The sequence below is a fragment of the Aotus nancymaae genome, unplaced genomic scaffold (genome assembly GCF_030222135.1).
Source record: "Aotus nancymaae isolate 86718 unplaced genomic scaffold, 86718_ANA_hifiasm-v0.15.2.pri h1tg000040l, whole genome shotgun sequence".
Taxonomy (NCBI): Eukaryota; Metazoa; Chordata; class Mammalia; order Primates; family Aotidae; genus Aotus; species Aotus nancymaae.
Genome location: NW_026988454.1, coordinates 9,449,436 through 9,466,094, shown reverse-complemented (window position 1 = coordinate 9,466,094; position 16,659 = coordinate 9,449,436). Strand labels below are relative to the sequence as shown.

The window sequence follows — 16,659 nt, the reverse complement described above, 5'->3', positions numbered from 1 at the left end:
GCGGCAAGTGAAGAGGTTGGGGCAGCACATATAAACTACTGTTTTGACAGGGTTTGAGGGGAAGGCAGAGAGAGGATGATAACTTGAAATGGAGAGGCATGACTGTGTTCATACACAACTAATAAGGCTTTGGGGCAAAAAGAAGAAATAAGGAAGCAAGAAAAAGAACAGCAAGGGACAAGAGCCCAGTACAAGTTAGAAGATGTGGGTTTGAGGGCAGTGGGGAGGTTTAATCTGGAAGAGACAGAAAAGAAGGAGAGATTATAGAAAGAGACAAAGGATTTTTAGGTAAAAGAGGGAGCCAAAGCACATATTACAGCACAACGCCTGTCTTCTCACTGAACTAAAGGCAGGATGAAAAGCACAGGGAACATTTGGCAAGGGTGCCATGGCATGCCATCCACGAGCCATTCAAGATAATAAATTTAATGTTCATGCCTTCACTGTAATCCTAGAGTCAGTACTACCAATTGCCTAAAACTAGAAACTGGAAAGGTTAGTGTAGTAGAAGGGCCAGGAAGTAGAACGAATCTAGGAGACTGCAAAGGATACTGTGGAATTGGGCCGCCATGGCATCGGTGGTTAGATACTTCATCACCTGAGGCTAGGAAGTGTAAAGTCATAAAGACATGTTCAAGAGGAGGTGATAAAAACAAAATGTGAAGTTTTGGTTGGACAGGGACTTTAAATTTTGGAAGTGAAGTCATTCTAAGTGAACCCAGGAAAGAGCTGAAGTAGAATGGAGTTAAGGCCATATGTATAAGGCCAGGGCATTGGCAAAATAAACATATTTTATTGGAGTCCCTGTAGACTATAATATTGGAGTCCCTGTGGATTTGGGATTGAAGGAAGGAGAGATTAACTTGATTCTATGTGTGGCCCCACTGCCAGTGCATTGTCTAGAACATAGTAGATACTTAGTTAATATTTTTTCTGTGGGTGTAGGGATGGAATGGTGTCAACATAGGCTTTCTTTGATCTTTCTGTTGATTGTTTGAACCTATAGGCTATGTGGCATTTATAATCAAACTCATGCTGATTCTTTATAAGGCTTTTATGATTATTAGAATATTTGTGAATTCAAGTGCTGAAATACAGCATTGTCCCCACTTTGTCTGACTTAGGGCCCCCTTCCTGCTGGCATTCTGTTCCCTCCACAGGGAATGTTCTTCCTGCTGGTTTAGCTCAGGAGATAGATCCTCCTCAGGGCCAGCTCAGTCACATTTTCTTTTAAAGCTGCCCAGTGGATTTAGGCTCCCCTCTGTAAATCCTCAGGGTACTTAACACCTCTGGCATGTATTACACTTTTCTGTCTACTTGGGTTATTTTCCTGAAGTCAGAGGCTTCCTTTTTCTGACCAGTGTGTAAACTGTAGGTTCAATGGCCTTAACCATTGCAAAAGTTCTCATCAGCCATCACATGAAACTAACATGGATCCTGAATTTAAATGTTTGAGCTCAGAAATAAGAGAAAAGGCCTTGACTGATCTTCCTTTGAAGAAAAATATCTCTACATACCTCAGCATTTTGATAAATTATTGATTCTTTTTTTCAATGAGGGTCCATTTCAGCCATTGAAAAAATTGCCTCAATAATACAAGGTTAAATAATGATGCCATTAAAAATCAAGTACAATATTAATTATATTTAGCACCAGTTTAACTCTTGTCTAATGATTCTAAAATCACATGTGATCTATGCTGCGCTATTCAAGGAGTCCAAAGGCAGGGACATTTTTATAGCAGAAAGGAAGTTAGGCGATTTATTGGACTGCTTATAAAAAGAACTAAATGCAATTTAGATTGGATAATGTATTTCCAAGTTAATTAGATTGTAGGTTATTGCATACAGAGCCATTGCCTGGGACGAACTTGCAGCAGCAGCAGCAGCTTTCACATTGATTCTCTTGATTTACTTGTAACAGGAATACTTGTGACTTGAGCACTTCTAAGGAAAATATGCTATAATTTATTTTCCTTCCTGTCCTACATGTTGTAATGTAAAATTCTGTAACTTATCTCATTAGCTGTTATCTGTGACTCTATATATATTCTTGCGTATCTGAAAATATACTAGGCTTTTAGAGTTAGCACTACTGACTGAAGTTTGTAGACTTCAGTAATTTAGGGCCAGGTTTTTGTTTTGTTTTGTTTTATGGACTTCTGGCATTGAAAGTCAGTGGAGAAGTCACCCTATATTCTGTAAGATTCAGTTGTTGATGTGAGATATTGGGTAAAAAATTAAAAGAGAAGGTGGTAAAAGAAGTGGGAATTAAAAAATTAAATACGAGATTGCATGTGTGGTCATGGACTTCTGTACTCTTGGTGGCGAATTCTGTAGCAAAAACAGACTTGCATTCCTTGACACGGTAGCTCTGCCTGTTCTCCTGGAGTTGCCACTGTTGTGCTTTTCCCATTTTTTTCTTGTACGTAGATGAGAAGGGCTTTCATGGGTGTTGTCTGCTTACAAAATACAAGGATGATTGTGTTCTTTTAAAACTGAAATTTGGTTGACTGAACGTTGAACTAGCTTTTAAACTACAATTTAGTTGTTAGCCAATTATAACTTCATATTCAAAACTGTCTGCGGCTCCAACCAATGTAGAGTTTCATGGTGACCAATCACCAATTTCATCTGTTTTTTTTTGTTATTGTTGTTGTTAGACAGAGTTTTGCTCTTGTTGCCCAGGCTGGAGTGCAATGGCACGATCTCGGCTCACTGCAACCTCTGCCTCCCAAGTTCAAGTGATTCTCCTGCCTCAGCCTCCCGAGTAGCTGGGACTACAGGCACGTACAACCACGCCTGGCTAATTTTCTTGTATTTTTAGTAGAGACGGGGTTTCACCATGTTCATCAGGCTATTCTTGAACTCCTGACACCAAATGATCCTCCTGCCTTGGCCTCCCATAGTGTTGGGATTACAGGCATGAACCACTGTGCCTGGCTTTTTAAAAATTTTTTATAAACAGAGTCTCACCGTCTCCCAGGCTAGAGTGCAGTGGCGTGATCATAGCTCACTGTAGCCTCGACCTCCTGGGCTCAAATGATCCTCCTGCCTCCGCCTCCCAAGTAGCTAGGACTACAGGTGTGCACCACCACACCTGGCTAATTTTGAAAACTTTTTTTGTAGAGACAGGGTCTTGCTGTATTGCACAGGCTGGTCTTGAATTCCTTGCCTCAAGCAATCTTCCTTCCTCAACCTCCCAAAGTGTGGAATTATAGGCATGAGCCACTGCACCTGGCTCTTCATTTGTTTTAAAGTGAACTATTTCGGACATGTTTATACAAACATAAAACATTTCATTCTACTAGGTGCGTTTTCTTTAAGACAGATCCCCCATCTGTTTTAGAGGGAGCTACAGAAAGAACAAACATAGGGTGGAGAAGGAGGCTGGAGAGCCTCTGACTGTCCCAGGAATCTGCCTCTTCAGTGGCCGGGTAGCCAGTCTTCAGCCCAAGGCCTCAGTCATCCAGAAACCCAGTGCTTGCACTGCCTGTTTTCCCTGTCCAGGACCAGTGTCGTTGGTTTTTCTTCCTCCTACGTTTTTAGAAGACTCCAACTCACTGCTATATACAAAAATAGTAATATAGTGAGGAAGCTTTCAATTACGATTAAATAGAGTCCTCCTCTCAACCAGGCCTCTGCTCAGACCACCTCCAGGGCAGCCTCCCTGCTGTCTCTCTTCAAAAAGACCCCCTTGCTCTTGCTCTGGCCTTCTGTCAGCACTGTTTTTACTTCATGGAATTTCATTACCCCACATTATCAAGAGGTTCCTGTCACAGATTCTAAGATACAGGTTGAGTCCTCCTTATCTGTAATGCTTGGGAGCAGAATTGCTTTGGATTTCAGATTTTTTTTTTGGATATCAGAATATTTGCATTATATCAGATGAGCATCCCAAATGTGAAAATTCTAAATACTCCAATGAATATTTCCTTTGAGCGTCTTATTGGCACTCCAGAAGTCAGATTTTGGAGCATTTTGGATTTCAGATTTTCAGATGAAGGAGACTTAACCTGTATTTATCTCTCTCCCTGCCACGCCAGGATGTAAGTTCCACAAGGGCAGAGAATGTACTTTATTCACTGTCAGTTCCCTTATAACTAGCATGTGTCTGTCCATTTGTATACATTTAGCAAATATTTATTTAATGACTAACAGCTCAGTAGATAAAAAAAAAATGATTGGCTGGATACATGGCGTGTCTTGTGTAGTAGCAGGAGGAGAGGTGTCAGGGCAAGGAGCTGGCACTGGGCCTTGATTGACACACTCCATGGTGGGAGGTGAGGCAGAGCCAGCCCACCCCTGCTCCTTTCCAGGGCTCAGCCTTAGCACTGAGGGGGAGAAGCCAGAGGAGAGACCTGCCCGCCTCCATGGGCCGCTTTCCTCCAGTGCCTGGCCTAGAGCACGTCCTCTCCAGCTGAGCAAGGGTTCTCCCTGTTCCCCCAGACTCACACTCCTTGAAATGCAGCTCAGTTTCTTGCACTTTTGCCTCAGATTTAGACTGTAAAATGTGTGAACCTCCCTATGCAAATTAAGATTTGAATGTCATCTGCTTCACAGTTCTAGCCATCAGTTTTAAAAATAGTCATTTTATGTGATTTGAGAAAGAGATTAAGACCACAAACTTACAGCCGAGTTTTTCCCTAGCAGACAGCAGCTGTTCAAACAGAAACAGGAGTCTGGGAGCTTTGAAGAGCTGTGCTGTTCTGCTGCGGCTCAGCTCAGTAGGTGGAGGCTCCCAGGATGGAGAAAGACTCAGCATGGGCGAGATCTGTGGGCCAGCAGACAGTGGCTTCACGTTCTGCCTTCACCTGTGAACCTAGAGGACAGTGTGATGGAAAGTGATGATGGTGAGGCAGCGAAATCAGGACTAGCATTAGTGAACACCCCACTCCGTGACTGTGGCCATGTGCAGTTAGCTTCATTGGACTTTTGTTCTTAACCAAAACTACAGAACATTTGTATAGAGAGCTTTATAGGCTGAAATACCAGTAAACAGCTGAGGAAAAATTAACACCAGCAGAATTGTAACTTTTAAAAAGTAAGGTGACTGTTAGGGAGTTTCCGTGGACTTACAGGGGTCCTGAGAAATCATGCCCCGCTGCCTGACCTCTGACCAAACAGTAATCACAGTCGCTCATTTTCCCCGGGTGAGTGATGAGCCAAGCTCTTCAGACAAGAGGGAGGGGCAATTTTCATCATCTGTCACTCCTTCCCATTTTTCTAGCACCGTCTTAAAAATTATTATGGCAAAGGTACCAGCATTTATTTTGCTGCTGTATCATCTTACATGGACTATATGCTACACAAACTAAATTAAATCAGTGTGTCTCCCCCTTCCCCAGAGTAAGCTTTCACTGACATGAGCAAGTAAATGAGTGCTGCAGCCTAATTAATTTAATATAAAATCCTGTGTTGGTATTCTTGTCCCACTCTTAGAAGAGGGGATTTCCTGGTCACATTGCCCCAGATAATTATTCCTTTGAGACCCTGCAGGCATCACTTCACCAGGCTGAATAATTTCAGCCCTTTTGCTCCCAGGTTCTAGTGTTCCGTCCTTTAATCTGTCAAGTCTTCTCACTCCTCCTTGGCTGAGAATGAACTCATCTGAACGAATGTGCTACCTGGTTTGAAATCACATTGTCCTCCCTCACCTTCCTGATGTGCCACCAACTGTGTGCCATGTTCATCTAACCGTGCTACCTGGCTATTTACCTGCAGGCTCTTTTCCACCATCATGAATCCCACAGATCATTTATTTATGTGCTGTGTAAACAGCCTGTTTCTCTTCTTGTCTATTTGCCTTTTCTGTAGACATGTTTGGTTTGTTTCTGAGTAAAGTAGCCTTGACCAAATGGACTAAGGGGCCATTTGGGCTCATTATTTTATATGTGACTGATAGATAGTTAAATTTTTCAGTGGGGTATTACGCATTCTTTGGGCTGTGTTATCAGTATGCTGACACTTCAGAGAGTAAGTAAGATAAGGACCAGTGGTGGAGTTGGGGATGGATGAGAATCACAGCTCTTCCACCATTTATTACTGTAACGAGATACCTAACCTCTCTTAGCCTCTGTTACCTCATATGTTAGATGAGAATAATAATAGCCATCTGGGAGAGTAGAGCAGATACAGTGAATTCAGATATGTGAGCATTTGATGGGCTTGCTGTTGGAATATAGTTTTTCAGACAAGGTTTTTTTTTTTGTCATGATTGGTGGTAATTATACATATAAAGGTAACAGAGCTGATTTTCATCTAGTTGAAGGTCTGTATGAGTGGTTTAAGTTCTTGGTACAAAGACACATGAGACACATACTTATGATAATTTTATATAGCATATGTCATCATCTGTTGTATAGAGATAGATACTATGAAAAGCAGAACTAGGAGTGGGGGGCAGGGGGCAGTGGATAAATCCAGAGTGTCCGCCTTTCAGATAGAAATTAGAGGGAAGAAGTGTCTGATGTTTCTGTGGCCAGTCAGGTTGTGCTGATTGAAAACTGTTTTTCCGAACAACCTTGTTAAAAAGTGGGCAAAGGACATGAACAAATACTTTTCAAAAGAAGACATACTTGCGGCCAACAAGCATACGAAAAATGCTGAACATCACGAACCATTAGAGAAATGCAAATCAAAACCACAGTGAGACACTTTCTCACGCCAGTCAGAATGGCCATTATTAAAAAATCAAAGAATAATAGATGTACACATGGTTGCAGAGAAAAGGAAACGCTTATACACTGCCAGTGTGAGTTTAAATTAGTTTGGCCATTGTAGAAAACAGTGTGGCAATTCCTCAAAGAATTTAGAACTACCATTTAACCCAACAATCCCATTACTGGGTATATACCCAAAGGACTATTTGTTCTACCACAAAGACACATACACTCGTATGTTCATTGCAGCACTGTTCACAATAGCAAAGACATGGAATCAACCTAAATGCCCATCAGCAGTAGACTGGATAAAGAAAATGTGATACATATATACCATGGAATACTATGCAGCCATAAAAAAGAACAAGATCATGTCCTTTAGAGGGACATGGATAGAGCTGGAGGCCACTATCCTTAGCACACTAAAGCAGGAACAAAAAACCAAATACTGTATGTTCTCACTTGTAAGTGGGAGCTAAATAACAAGAGTACATGGATACTGGGAGGGGGAACAATTTGAGGGCGAAAGGTGGGAGGAGGGAGAAGATCAGAAAAAATACCTATTGGGTACTATGCTTATTACTCAGGTGACGAAATTATCTGTACACCAAATCCCTGTGACACACAGTTTACCTGTATGACAAACCTTCATGTGTACTCCTGAATCTAAAAGTTAAAAACAAAAATAAAACCATTTTTTTGTGACTTGAGCTCTAAGTTACAAATATTGTCTTAGGAGGCTCAGGGGTAAAGGGAGAGGAGCGTATCTTTAAGATTAAGCAAGATTTTGGTACTAATAGAGCCTCTGTCCTAAGCTGCACTTTTAGGGATTGATGATAGCAGAGAAATTTTTCTGTGTATTTTTTGTGTGTTGGTTTGCCCTGTCTTCAGCAGTGATTATGTCTTTCTGTAAGTTAATAACCCCCTCTATGGGGCCTACCCCTGTGTGGAATCATCTCATAAGGAGACACATCCTGGAAGTGCCCCAAAAGCCCCTAGACTTGAGTTTTCCAGACCATGGCCAACAAACGGCCCTCCACTGGGGGCTGTGGCCATCATCCTACCCTGCAGCTGCCTGGCCTCACGTGACAGAAAGGGAAGACGAATGATCTTCAGCCTTGAATTTTGCTTTGAAGTTGAAACCAGGATTAGCTGAACCTGAAACTTGTGTCTTCATGTTTTCACATGTTCCTTTTATCTTGATGTTTGTCACTAAAGTGTCATGAAAATTCTGTTCCTATCTGTATTTATGTAAAAGATCTGGTAGGCCGGGTGCAGTGGCTCATGCCTGCAATCATAGCACTTTCGGAGGCCAAGGCAGGTGGATCACAAGGTCAGGAGTTCGAGATCAGCCTGGCCAATATAGTGAAACCACGTCTCTATTAAAAATACAAAAATTGGCTGGGCGCAGTGGCTCAAGCCTGTAATCCCAGCACTTTGGGAGGCCGAGGCGGGTGGATCACGAGGTCAAGAGATCGAGACCATCCTGGTCAACATGGTGAAACCCCATCTCTACTAATACAAAAAATGAGCTGGGTATGGTGGTGCGTGCCTGTAATCCCAGCTACTCAGGAGGCTGAGGCAGGAGAATTGCCTGAACCCGGGAGGCGGAGGTTACGGTGAGCCGAGATCGCGCCATTGCACTCCAGCCTGGGTAACGAGCGAAACTCCGTCTCAAAAAAAAAAAAAAAAAATACAAAAATTAGCCAGGCGTGGTGGTGCGTGCCTGTAACCTCAGCTACCCGGGAGGCTGAGGCAGGAGAATTGCTTGAGCCCGGAAGGCGGAGGTTGCAGTGAGCCGAGATTGCGCCACTGCACTCCAACCTGGGTGACAGAGCGAGACTCCATCTCAAAGAAAAAAAAAAGATCTGGTGTTCCCACTTGTGATCTTTGAAACCCCTCAAGACCTCATTAAATTAGTGCTCTATCTGTCTGGATCAGAATGAACAAATCTCTTGCTGCTTCCTCATCATGACCCTTCACCTGTCTTTCTTCCTTGGCTAGATGGCACCCCTGAGCTTTGGATTTTTTTGTTGTTGTTGTTACAAGAATTTTCTAAATTGCACATCTGCATTTTGGCCTGCTTTTCAGAGATAGTGATGGCCATGACCCTAGCGAGGCTGCCATAGGAACTGTGTTCTCCTCAATCACTTTTCCAGAGAGCTTCTTTCCCTGCCCTGTCAGTGCCAAGGGTGGCTGAAAATGCAGTGACTGTGGGTTATAACCTGTGATGGCCCCAGAAGAGCTGTGACTCCATCACCTCCTGTAATCCTCATAGAGCCCCCATTTGACTCATAAGAAAAGGAGGAGGCTTTTAGGGGTTAGGGAATAGTCCCCAAGTCACACAGCTGGTAAACCCAAGTCCAGTGTTGATTTGACTCTGGACAGAAGGGAAGGGCCATCTGGTCTACCTCATCACCACCTCCCCAAGCCATGGGAACCACCCCTGGGTAATTTGGGAAGCCAGATAACCAGCATTTCAGTAAGGAATATGGGTTACTGCACCACAAGGTAATTGCCTCTGCTAGTAGAAACCTTACTACCCAAGAGCTCAGTCAGGTTTCATGATCCCAAATTAAATGAGATATAATACAGATGAGTGAACTTTATAAAATTATTCAGTGCTTTAATGCTCTGGCCTGGGGACCTAATTACTTTTATTTTGTTTTATTATTGAGATGAGAATCTCGCTATATTGCCCAGACTGGTCTTGAACGCCTAGCCTCATGCAGTCCTCCCACCTTGGCCTTCCAAAACGTGAGATGAGAGGCTCATGCCACCACGCCCAGCCCTCTAACCAATTTTTAATAAACACACTGAATTTTTATAATATAGCATCTAATATCCTCTACTGTGCTTTTAAAACCAGTATGCTCAAAACAGCTTAGTTTATTTTGCTCAAGACAAGTGTGCATTATTCCTTCTTGCTTCCCACAAGAGCAAAAGTTTACACATTGTCTTCCCCTCACTACCTACCAGCGCCCCATCATCTCCATCTGCTGGGGTCATCGGGACTCGAGGCTGTTGATGGCATCAGGACCAGCCCTGTACGTGGTACGTGTGGAACACCGGGTGTCCAGCCTACAGCTGCTATGCCAGCAGGCCATAGCCAGCACCTTGCGTGAGGACAAGGATGTCAGCAAGCTGACCCTGCCCCCCCGCCTCTGCTCCTACCTCTCCACTGCCTTCATCCCCACCATCAAGGTAAAGCTCTTCACACCTTCCTCTTCTCCCTCCCTCCCCTATGCTGGCTCCTCACAGAACCAGGGCAGAGACAGGTGAGGGTACCAGAGCGAGCACATGGTCACGTGCAGCTGTGCAGGGTCCTGTCATGTGCTGCCAGGTCTACAGTCTGTCCAAACATCATGGTCCATGTCCACGAGAGATTCGTTCTGTGTGGTGGCTATTGTCTTTCTTATAGCAAATCTGGTATTCCTGGCATGACTTCTGTGTCCCTCTGAAAATCAAAGGGATGACCATTTCTTCAGCATTTCCTATATACTAAGCATTGCACTAGTTAATTTTTAAAAATCTGTCTTGTTCAGTCCTGACTTCCTGACAGATGCTGCCATTATTCCCACTTAAGAAAGCAGGAAACAAATTAGGAGAAGTTAAGTAACTTGCTTCCTAGCTAGTTGAAGGAAAAGTCAGGATCAGACACAGCTCACTTCTAGGACCTGCTCTCAGCACTATGCCGAGGAGAGCCACCCCACCCAGCACTCAAAGTCAGCCACATTTTATACCAGTGAGAACTCTAGAAGGTAGCGTGTAGAATGTATCTGCCAGTTGCTGTTCAAGCGTGGGTCCCCCTAACCTTGGGTTTTCCCAAGGGATTCTCTTTTGTATTCTATCTGTCTCTGCTTCTGAGTAGCAGACCCATTTGTTGGGTACTTTTTTCCTGAAACAAAGTTTTCCTAAATCAAAGTTTTAGAATCTGTGGAGGTTTTTAAAAATATTTAATTATTTGTTTATTTATTTATTTTGCTCATGACATAGCACTCAGGAGGTCCTGAGAACATGTGCCCCTCTAAAGTCTAATTTTCTTTTTTCTTTTTTTTTTGACACAGAGTCTCACTCTGTAGCCCAAGCTGGAGTGCAGTGGTGCGATCATGGCTCACTGCAACCTCTACCTCTGGGGCTCAAGTGATTCTCGTGCCTTAGCCTCCCGAGTTGCTGAGGCTACAGGCGCGCCACCACACCCTGCTAATTTTTTGTATTTTAGTAGAGACGGGGTTTCACCATGTTGCCCATGGTGGTCTCGAACTCCTGAGCTCAGGAGATCTGCCCACGTTGGCCTCCTAAAGTGCTGGGATTACAGGTGTGAGCCACCACGCCTGGCTTTTTTTTTTTCCAAGTTGCCTTATACTATTGGTTCTACACAAGCAGATCTCGGCCCTGGTGTATTATATAGCATCGGAAAACATGCCCAGGGCTCCCCTATGGATCCTGATTTCATTGTCTGAGGTGGGATCCTGGCTTAGATATGTTTTGAAAGCTCCCAGGAGATTCTCACATGCACCTACCATTGTAAATCACTGTTCTACACCACATAGCCTGTCCCCAGGGCCCCAGCCTGTGCTCTCTCTGGAACAGTGGCATTTTTAGTTGACCTGCCTCATGCTGTTCTCTTCCTCTCTGCCTCTCTGGAGTCCCAGCTCTTCCTTTTCTTCCCGTATCCTCCAGCCCCCAATTCCAGATCCTAACAACATGAGAGACTTTGTCAGCTACCCCTCAGCCGGCAACGAGCGTCTCCACTGCACCATGAAGCGCACAGAGGACGACCCGGAGGTGGGTGGCCCGTGCTACACACTCTACCTGGAGTACCTGGGCGGGCTCGTGCCCATCCTCAAAGGGCGGCGCATCAGCAAGTTGCGGCCGGAGTTCGTCATCATGGACCCGCGGACAGATAGCAAACCAGGTGGGCCCCTTGCCCAAGGGACTGGGTCCTTGTTCTTCTTTGGGCATGGGCTGTTAGGCCTTACACCCCATGCAAAGAGAATGCCTGCTAATGGAATGTGAGCCTGTGGTGGCTAGTGTGGAACATCCTTGAAGCTACAACATTTCCAAAATCCCATTGAAATGAACAGTTCTCTAAAGGTACTTTTTGACAGGTTTTTAATCATATTCCATGAACAGTGGATAGCTGGGGGCTGTGGGTAGAGGAACCATCGGCTCTCAGGCCAGAGGAAGCTGGCACAGGCCTCCTGAAGTGAGGGTTTCCTCTTCACAGTTACTGAGTATTCATCATCAAGTGCCTTTATGTAATATTGAGGCAACTTGAAAATAATAAGATGCAGTCCCTGCCCTCCCAGAGTGGGCGATAAAATTAAAATCTTCAAACCTTCAGCCTCCTGCCCTCCCTAATCCAGTGTTAACTGCCTTTAGCTGATTACTAATGACGATCACCCTGTCCTTCTAAAAACCTTTCCCTACGCTGATTTTCATTGCTCAGTTAATGTATTCAAGATGCTCCCTGCTCACTTCTCTGGGATCATAAGCTTCAGAGGGAAGGGACTGTTCTTTTGTGTGTATGTGTGCCACTTGGTGCTAGCCTAGTGTCCGTGTACCCATCAGTCACTGCCAGCTCAGTCTGCCACCTCCCTGTGATACTTTGCCCATCACCTACTGCAGAATGAACAGCACACCTAGTCATTGTGCTCCATGCTCTGCCCCGCTGAATTCTGTGGGCCTGGGGGAAGGGAACTGAGTCGTCTTTGTGCCCCCAGTGGAATTGGATTTGTTTGCATTAGTTCATGCTTCCTCTTGTCACTTCCTCACTCCAGTTCACTCCCCTGCCCATTAGTCTAGGCCCTGTCTCTCATTACAGCCTGGAGCTAGTGTGACATGTGGCCCGACCAGTCATCCCAAGTCACAGTGTAGTGGGCTTGCTCACTCTCGACCTGTACTCAGTGCTGTACACAGTTGCCCCACCTCTGCCTGGCAGCCTTTATTTACTCAGCATCTGCAGTGATACTCTACTACCCATGCTACCGTGAGAAATTGAAAATAGTAACACTACCTGTCAATATTAGCTATTAGTCCATTTTTTCTGTCTTTTGACTCGTGACAAGCTAGTGCCAAGAACAAAGAAAGCAACTAGCATAATTGGGGCTGTTAGGGAGGCAGACTGAAAGGAGGGAGAGGACAGATTCAGGAGGAGGGAAGGTACAGTGGGAAAAACAGGAGAGAGTGAAGCAGATGTTCAGATGGGAGGAAAACATGGTTTCAGGGGAAAGAAGAAGGGCTACTGATGGTTAGAGATGGCTGGGGTGGGGGCCGTGGGGCAGGCCCTGAGCCCAGGTTTGCAGCAGGTGTTCTCACGATGTCTAAGGTTCCTCCCCTGGGTACAATTTTATAAAATCTATATTGAGATTAAGTATTGACGATAACTTAGGTGAAGAGCTTGTTTATTTCCCTGTGTGTGCATAAATCCTTCACTGAAGAAGTGGGCAGGGCAGGAGGCTGCGCTGTGGAGCACCCAAAGACAAGGCCTGCCTGAAGCCTGACCTGGCTACCCCAAATGCCTTCTTCCTTCTTGTTCATGTTTATCAGCTTGTATCAAACACAGACCCACTCAGTTGCCCACAGTCCTTTGGGGGAATAAGATGTTCTATTTTTATAATTAAAAGAATTAAAAGCTATCAAGTAAAGCACATTGACAGATATTTCGTCAGTGCCTACCTTGTGTGGGGTACTTGAGTCTCCTATTATTAAGCAATACCAGGGCATCTCTGCTTTCAAGCAGTTTCGAAACCCTTTTGGGTGATAAGACAATGTAAGCACTTGAAAAGTTTAATTAAAAAAATCAGGTTTTAAATACCTGATGACAAAAATAGAAGATAGGTCACAAGGCACGATATGACTAATTGCCACCTGAATGGCATATACAAACTGTTTCAGAGGAGGAAGAGAGTCCTGACATTGAGAAACCAGGAATTGATTTTTTTCTTTTTATTGGGGGGATGATGGGACAGGGTCTTGCTCTGATGCTCAGGCTGCAGTGCAGTGGTGCCATCACAGCTCTCTACAATCTCAACCTCTCAGGTTCCAGCGATCCTCCCACCTCACCTCCTGGGCAGCTGGGGCTACAGGTGTGCACCACACTCAACTAATTTTTGTATTTTTTGTAGAAATAGGGTTTCACCATGTTGCCCGGGCTGATCTCAAACTCCTGGGTTCGAGCAGTCCTCCACTTTGGCCTCCCAAAGTGCTAAGATTTACATGCATGAACCACTGTGCCTGTCCAGGAATTTCTTATCATTAAAAGTTGATTAATTCATTCAGGCTGCCATATCATTGTTTCTCAAAATGTGTTCCATGCACTACCAGCTCCATGCAGATCGCCTGGGATGCTTATTTAAATAACAGGTTCCTAAGCTCACCCTATGATTATGATTCATTAGAGCTGGGTGGGGCCTAGAAACATGCAATTTAATGGGTTTCTCAGGTGATTTTTATGCACTGAAGTTTGTGATCCACTATCAAGTGACTTGGCAGATATGTTCCTCAAAATTACCAGTGTGTATATTTTTAGTAGATACCTTGAGTCCCAGTAATTTTTTTTTTTTTCAGACAGGGTCTTACTCTGTCTCCCAGGCTGGAGTATAGTGGTACAATCCTTGCTCATTGTTGCCTTGCACTCCCAGGCTCAAGCAACCCTCCCACTTCAGCTTCCCAAGTAGCTAGGATCTCAAGTGTGCACCACCACATGTGACTAATTTATTTTATTTATTTTTGTGGAGATGGGGGCTCCTTGTGTTGCCCAAACTGGTCTCAGTCTCCTGGATTCAAGATCCTCCAATGTTGGCCTCCCATAGTGCTGGAATTATAGGTGTGAGCCACCATGCCCAGCCACTTCCCTCTACCACTGCCACCTCCCTGCTTTTTTTTTTTTAAAGAGACAGACTGGAATGCAGTGGTATGATCATAGCACACCTTGAACTTCTGGATTCAAGTGGTCCTCCCACCTCAACCTCCTGAGACTATAATAGGCACACATCATCACACTTGGCTAATTTTGTTTTTTGTAGAGACAGGGCCTCACTATGTTTCCCAGGCTGGTCTCAAACTTCTGATCTCAAGAAATCCTCCTGCCTTGGCCCATCAAAGTGCTGAGATTTACAGACATGAGCTATTGCACTTGGCCCACACATTTTCTAAAGGAATGTTAGCCAGATCTTGCTATGGACTGAATCATGTTCCACTAAAATTCATATATTGGAATCCAGACCACCATTGTGAAGGTAGAACATTTAGGGGAGATTAAGGTTAAAGGAGTTCCTATGTGTGGGTCCTGATCTGATTTAGTTATTGGCCTTATGAGAAGAAAAGGAGAAAGATTTCTCAACACGCAGAGCACCAAGGAGAGGACATAGGAGGACACAGCAAGAAGGTGGCTATCTGCAAGCCAGGGGCAAAGCCTGCACCACGAAGCAGGTGCTGGCACCCTAACTTTGGGACTGCTCACCCTCCATAATCTAATGGGCCAGTTAGAGTGTGTGAGAGTGTGTGTGTGTGCACGCGCGCGCACGTGCATGTGCATGTGTGTGTGTGTATATACGCACACACATAATACTGATTTGTTTGTTTTTTTCTGGAGAACCCTGACTAATACAGATTTCAGTACCAAGAAACGGGTACTGTTGTAACAAGTCTCTAAATATGTGGAAGAAGCTTTGGAACCGGGTAATGGATCGAGGCTGGAAGAGTTCTGAGGTGGATGCTAGAAATACGAATGCTAAGGGCAATTCTGGTGAGGTCTCAGTGGAAGATGAAGAACACATTGAACACTGGAGGAAAGGTGGTCCTTTTTATAAAGCAAAGTATTTGGGTAAACTGTGTTCCAGTGTTTCGTGGAAGGTAGAACTTGCAAGTGATTAAATAGGATATGTAACTGAAGAAATTATTAAGAAGTATTGAAGGAGCAGTTTGGTTCCTCCTGATAGCTTATAGTAAAATGCAAAAGGAGAAACATGAATGGAAGAAGGAATTGTTAAGATAAAAGACGAAGATTTAGATTTAGAAAATGTTTAGGCTATTCATATTGCAAAAAAATAAGTACTGAATACATTTTGAAGAAAATACCAAAGTTGTGGCTGGACTGTCATTTGATAAAGAGCTTATGAAATTATATGAACAGAGATAACTGCCAATTTGAACTGAAGTGGATGGAAACAGGATGAGAGGAAGGAAGGCTGTTGGACTTGTTATATTTGACCAGCTGGGATCATGGAGCTGTTTGGCCTCTAATATGCACCGTTCTTCAAGAAGAGGAAAAAATAACCATGCAAGTGATTCAGAGATCATCAGGTCCACCTCCCCAGTTTCAGCAGGCCAGATATCCTTTGCACAGAGCCTTGGGGGCAGGACCCCTGCCAGAGCTGTGAGGGTGATGCTGACACCCCAATAGGCCTGGAGGACAGGATATCAAACCAAAGAGGACCTCTACTCAAGCCTTAGAATCCAGTGGAATTTTCTTTGCCAGATTTTGGATTTGCTTGGAACCTGTCACCACTTCCGTACTTCCAGTGTCTCCTCTTCAGAATGGGAATGTCTATCATATGCCTGTCCCACCATTGTATTTTGGAAGCACAAAACTTCTCTGGTTTCACAGGTTCACAGCTGGAGATCAATTTGGCTTCAGGATGAATTGTACCTCAGGTCTCACCAAAATCAGATTTAGGTGATATTTAAATGAGACTCTGGACTTTAGTTGATATTGGAACAAGTTAAGACTTTGGGGGCTTTTGGAATAGAAGGAATATATTTTGCATGGGAATCTGAGAGTGGCCAGGGGTAGAATCCTGTGGACTGAATTGTGCCCCCATGGCACTCCCAAAATTCATATTGGGAAGCCCTAACCCCCAGTGTCACTGTATTTAGAGATAGGACTTCCGGAGGGGGAGGTTAAAATTAAAGAAGGTCGGCCAGGCGCGGTGGCTCAAGCCTGTAATCTCAACACTTTGGGAGGCCGAGACGGGTGGATCACGAGGTCAAGA

At 44.3% G+C, this 16,659-nt stretch overlaps 1 protein-coding gene across 6 annotated transcripts in view; it reads left to right on the top strand.

Annotated features, from left to right (window-relative positions):
• The window catches only part of TULP4 (TUB like protein 4), a 294,657-nt gene that overhangs the window by 255,726 nt on the left and 22,272 nt on the right, over nucleotides 1-16,659 (top strand). For all 6 annotated transcript variants that reach the window (XM_064360504.1, XM_064360501.1, XM_064360503.1 and 3 more), the window contains 2 exons: nucleotides 9,641-9,865; nucleotides 11,345-11,579. In XM_064360504.1, coding sequence (XP_064216574.1) covers nucleotides 9,641-9,865; nucleotides 11,345-11,579 — 460 coding nt within the window. The remainder of the gene's footprint in view (nucleotides 1-9,640; nucleotides 9,866-11,344; nucleotides 11,580-16,659) is intronic.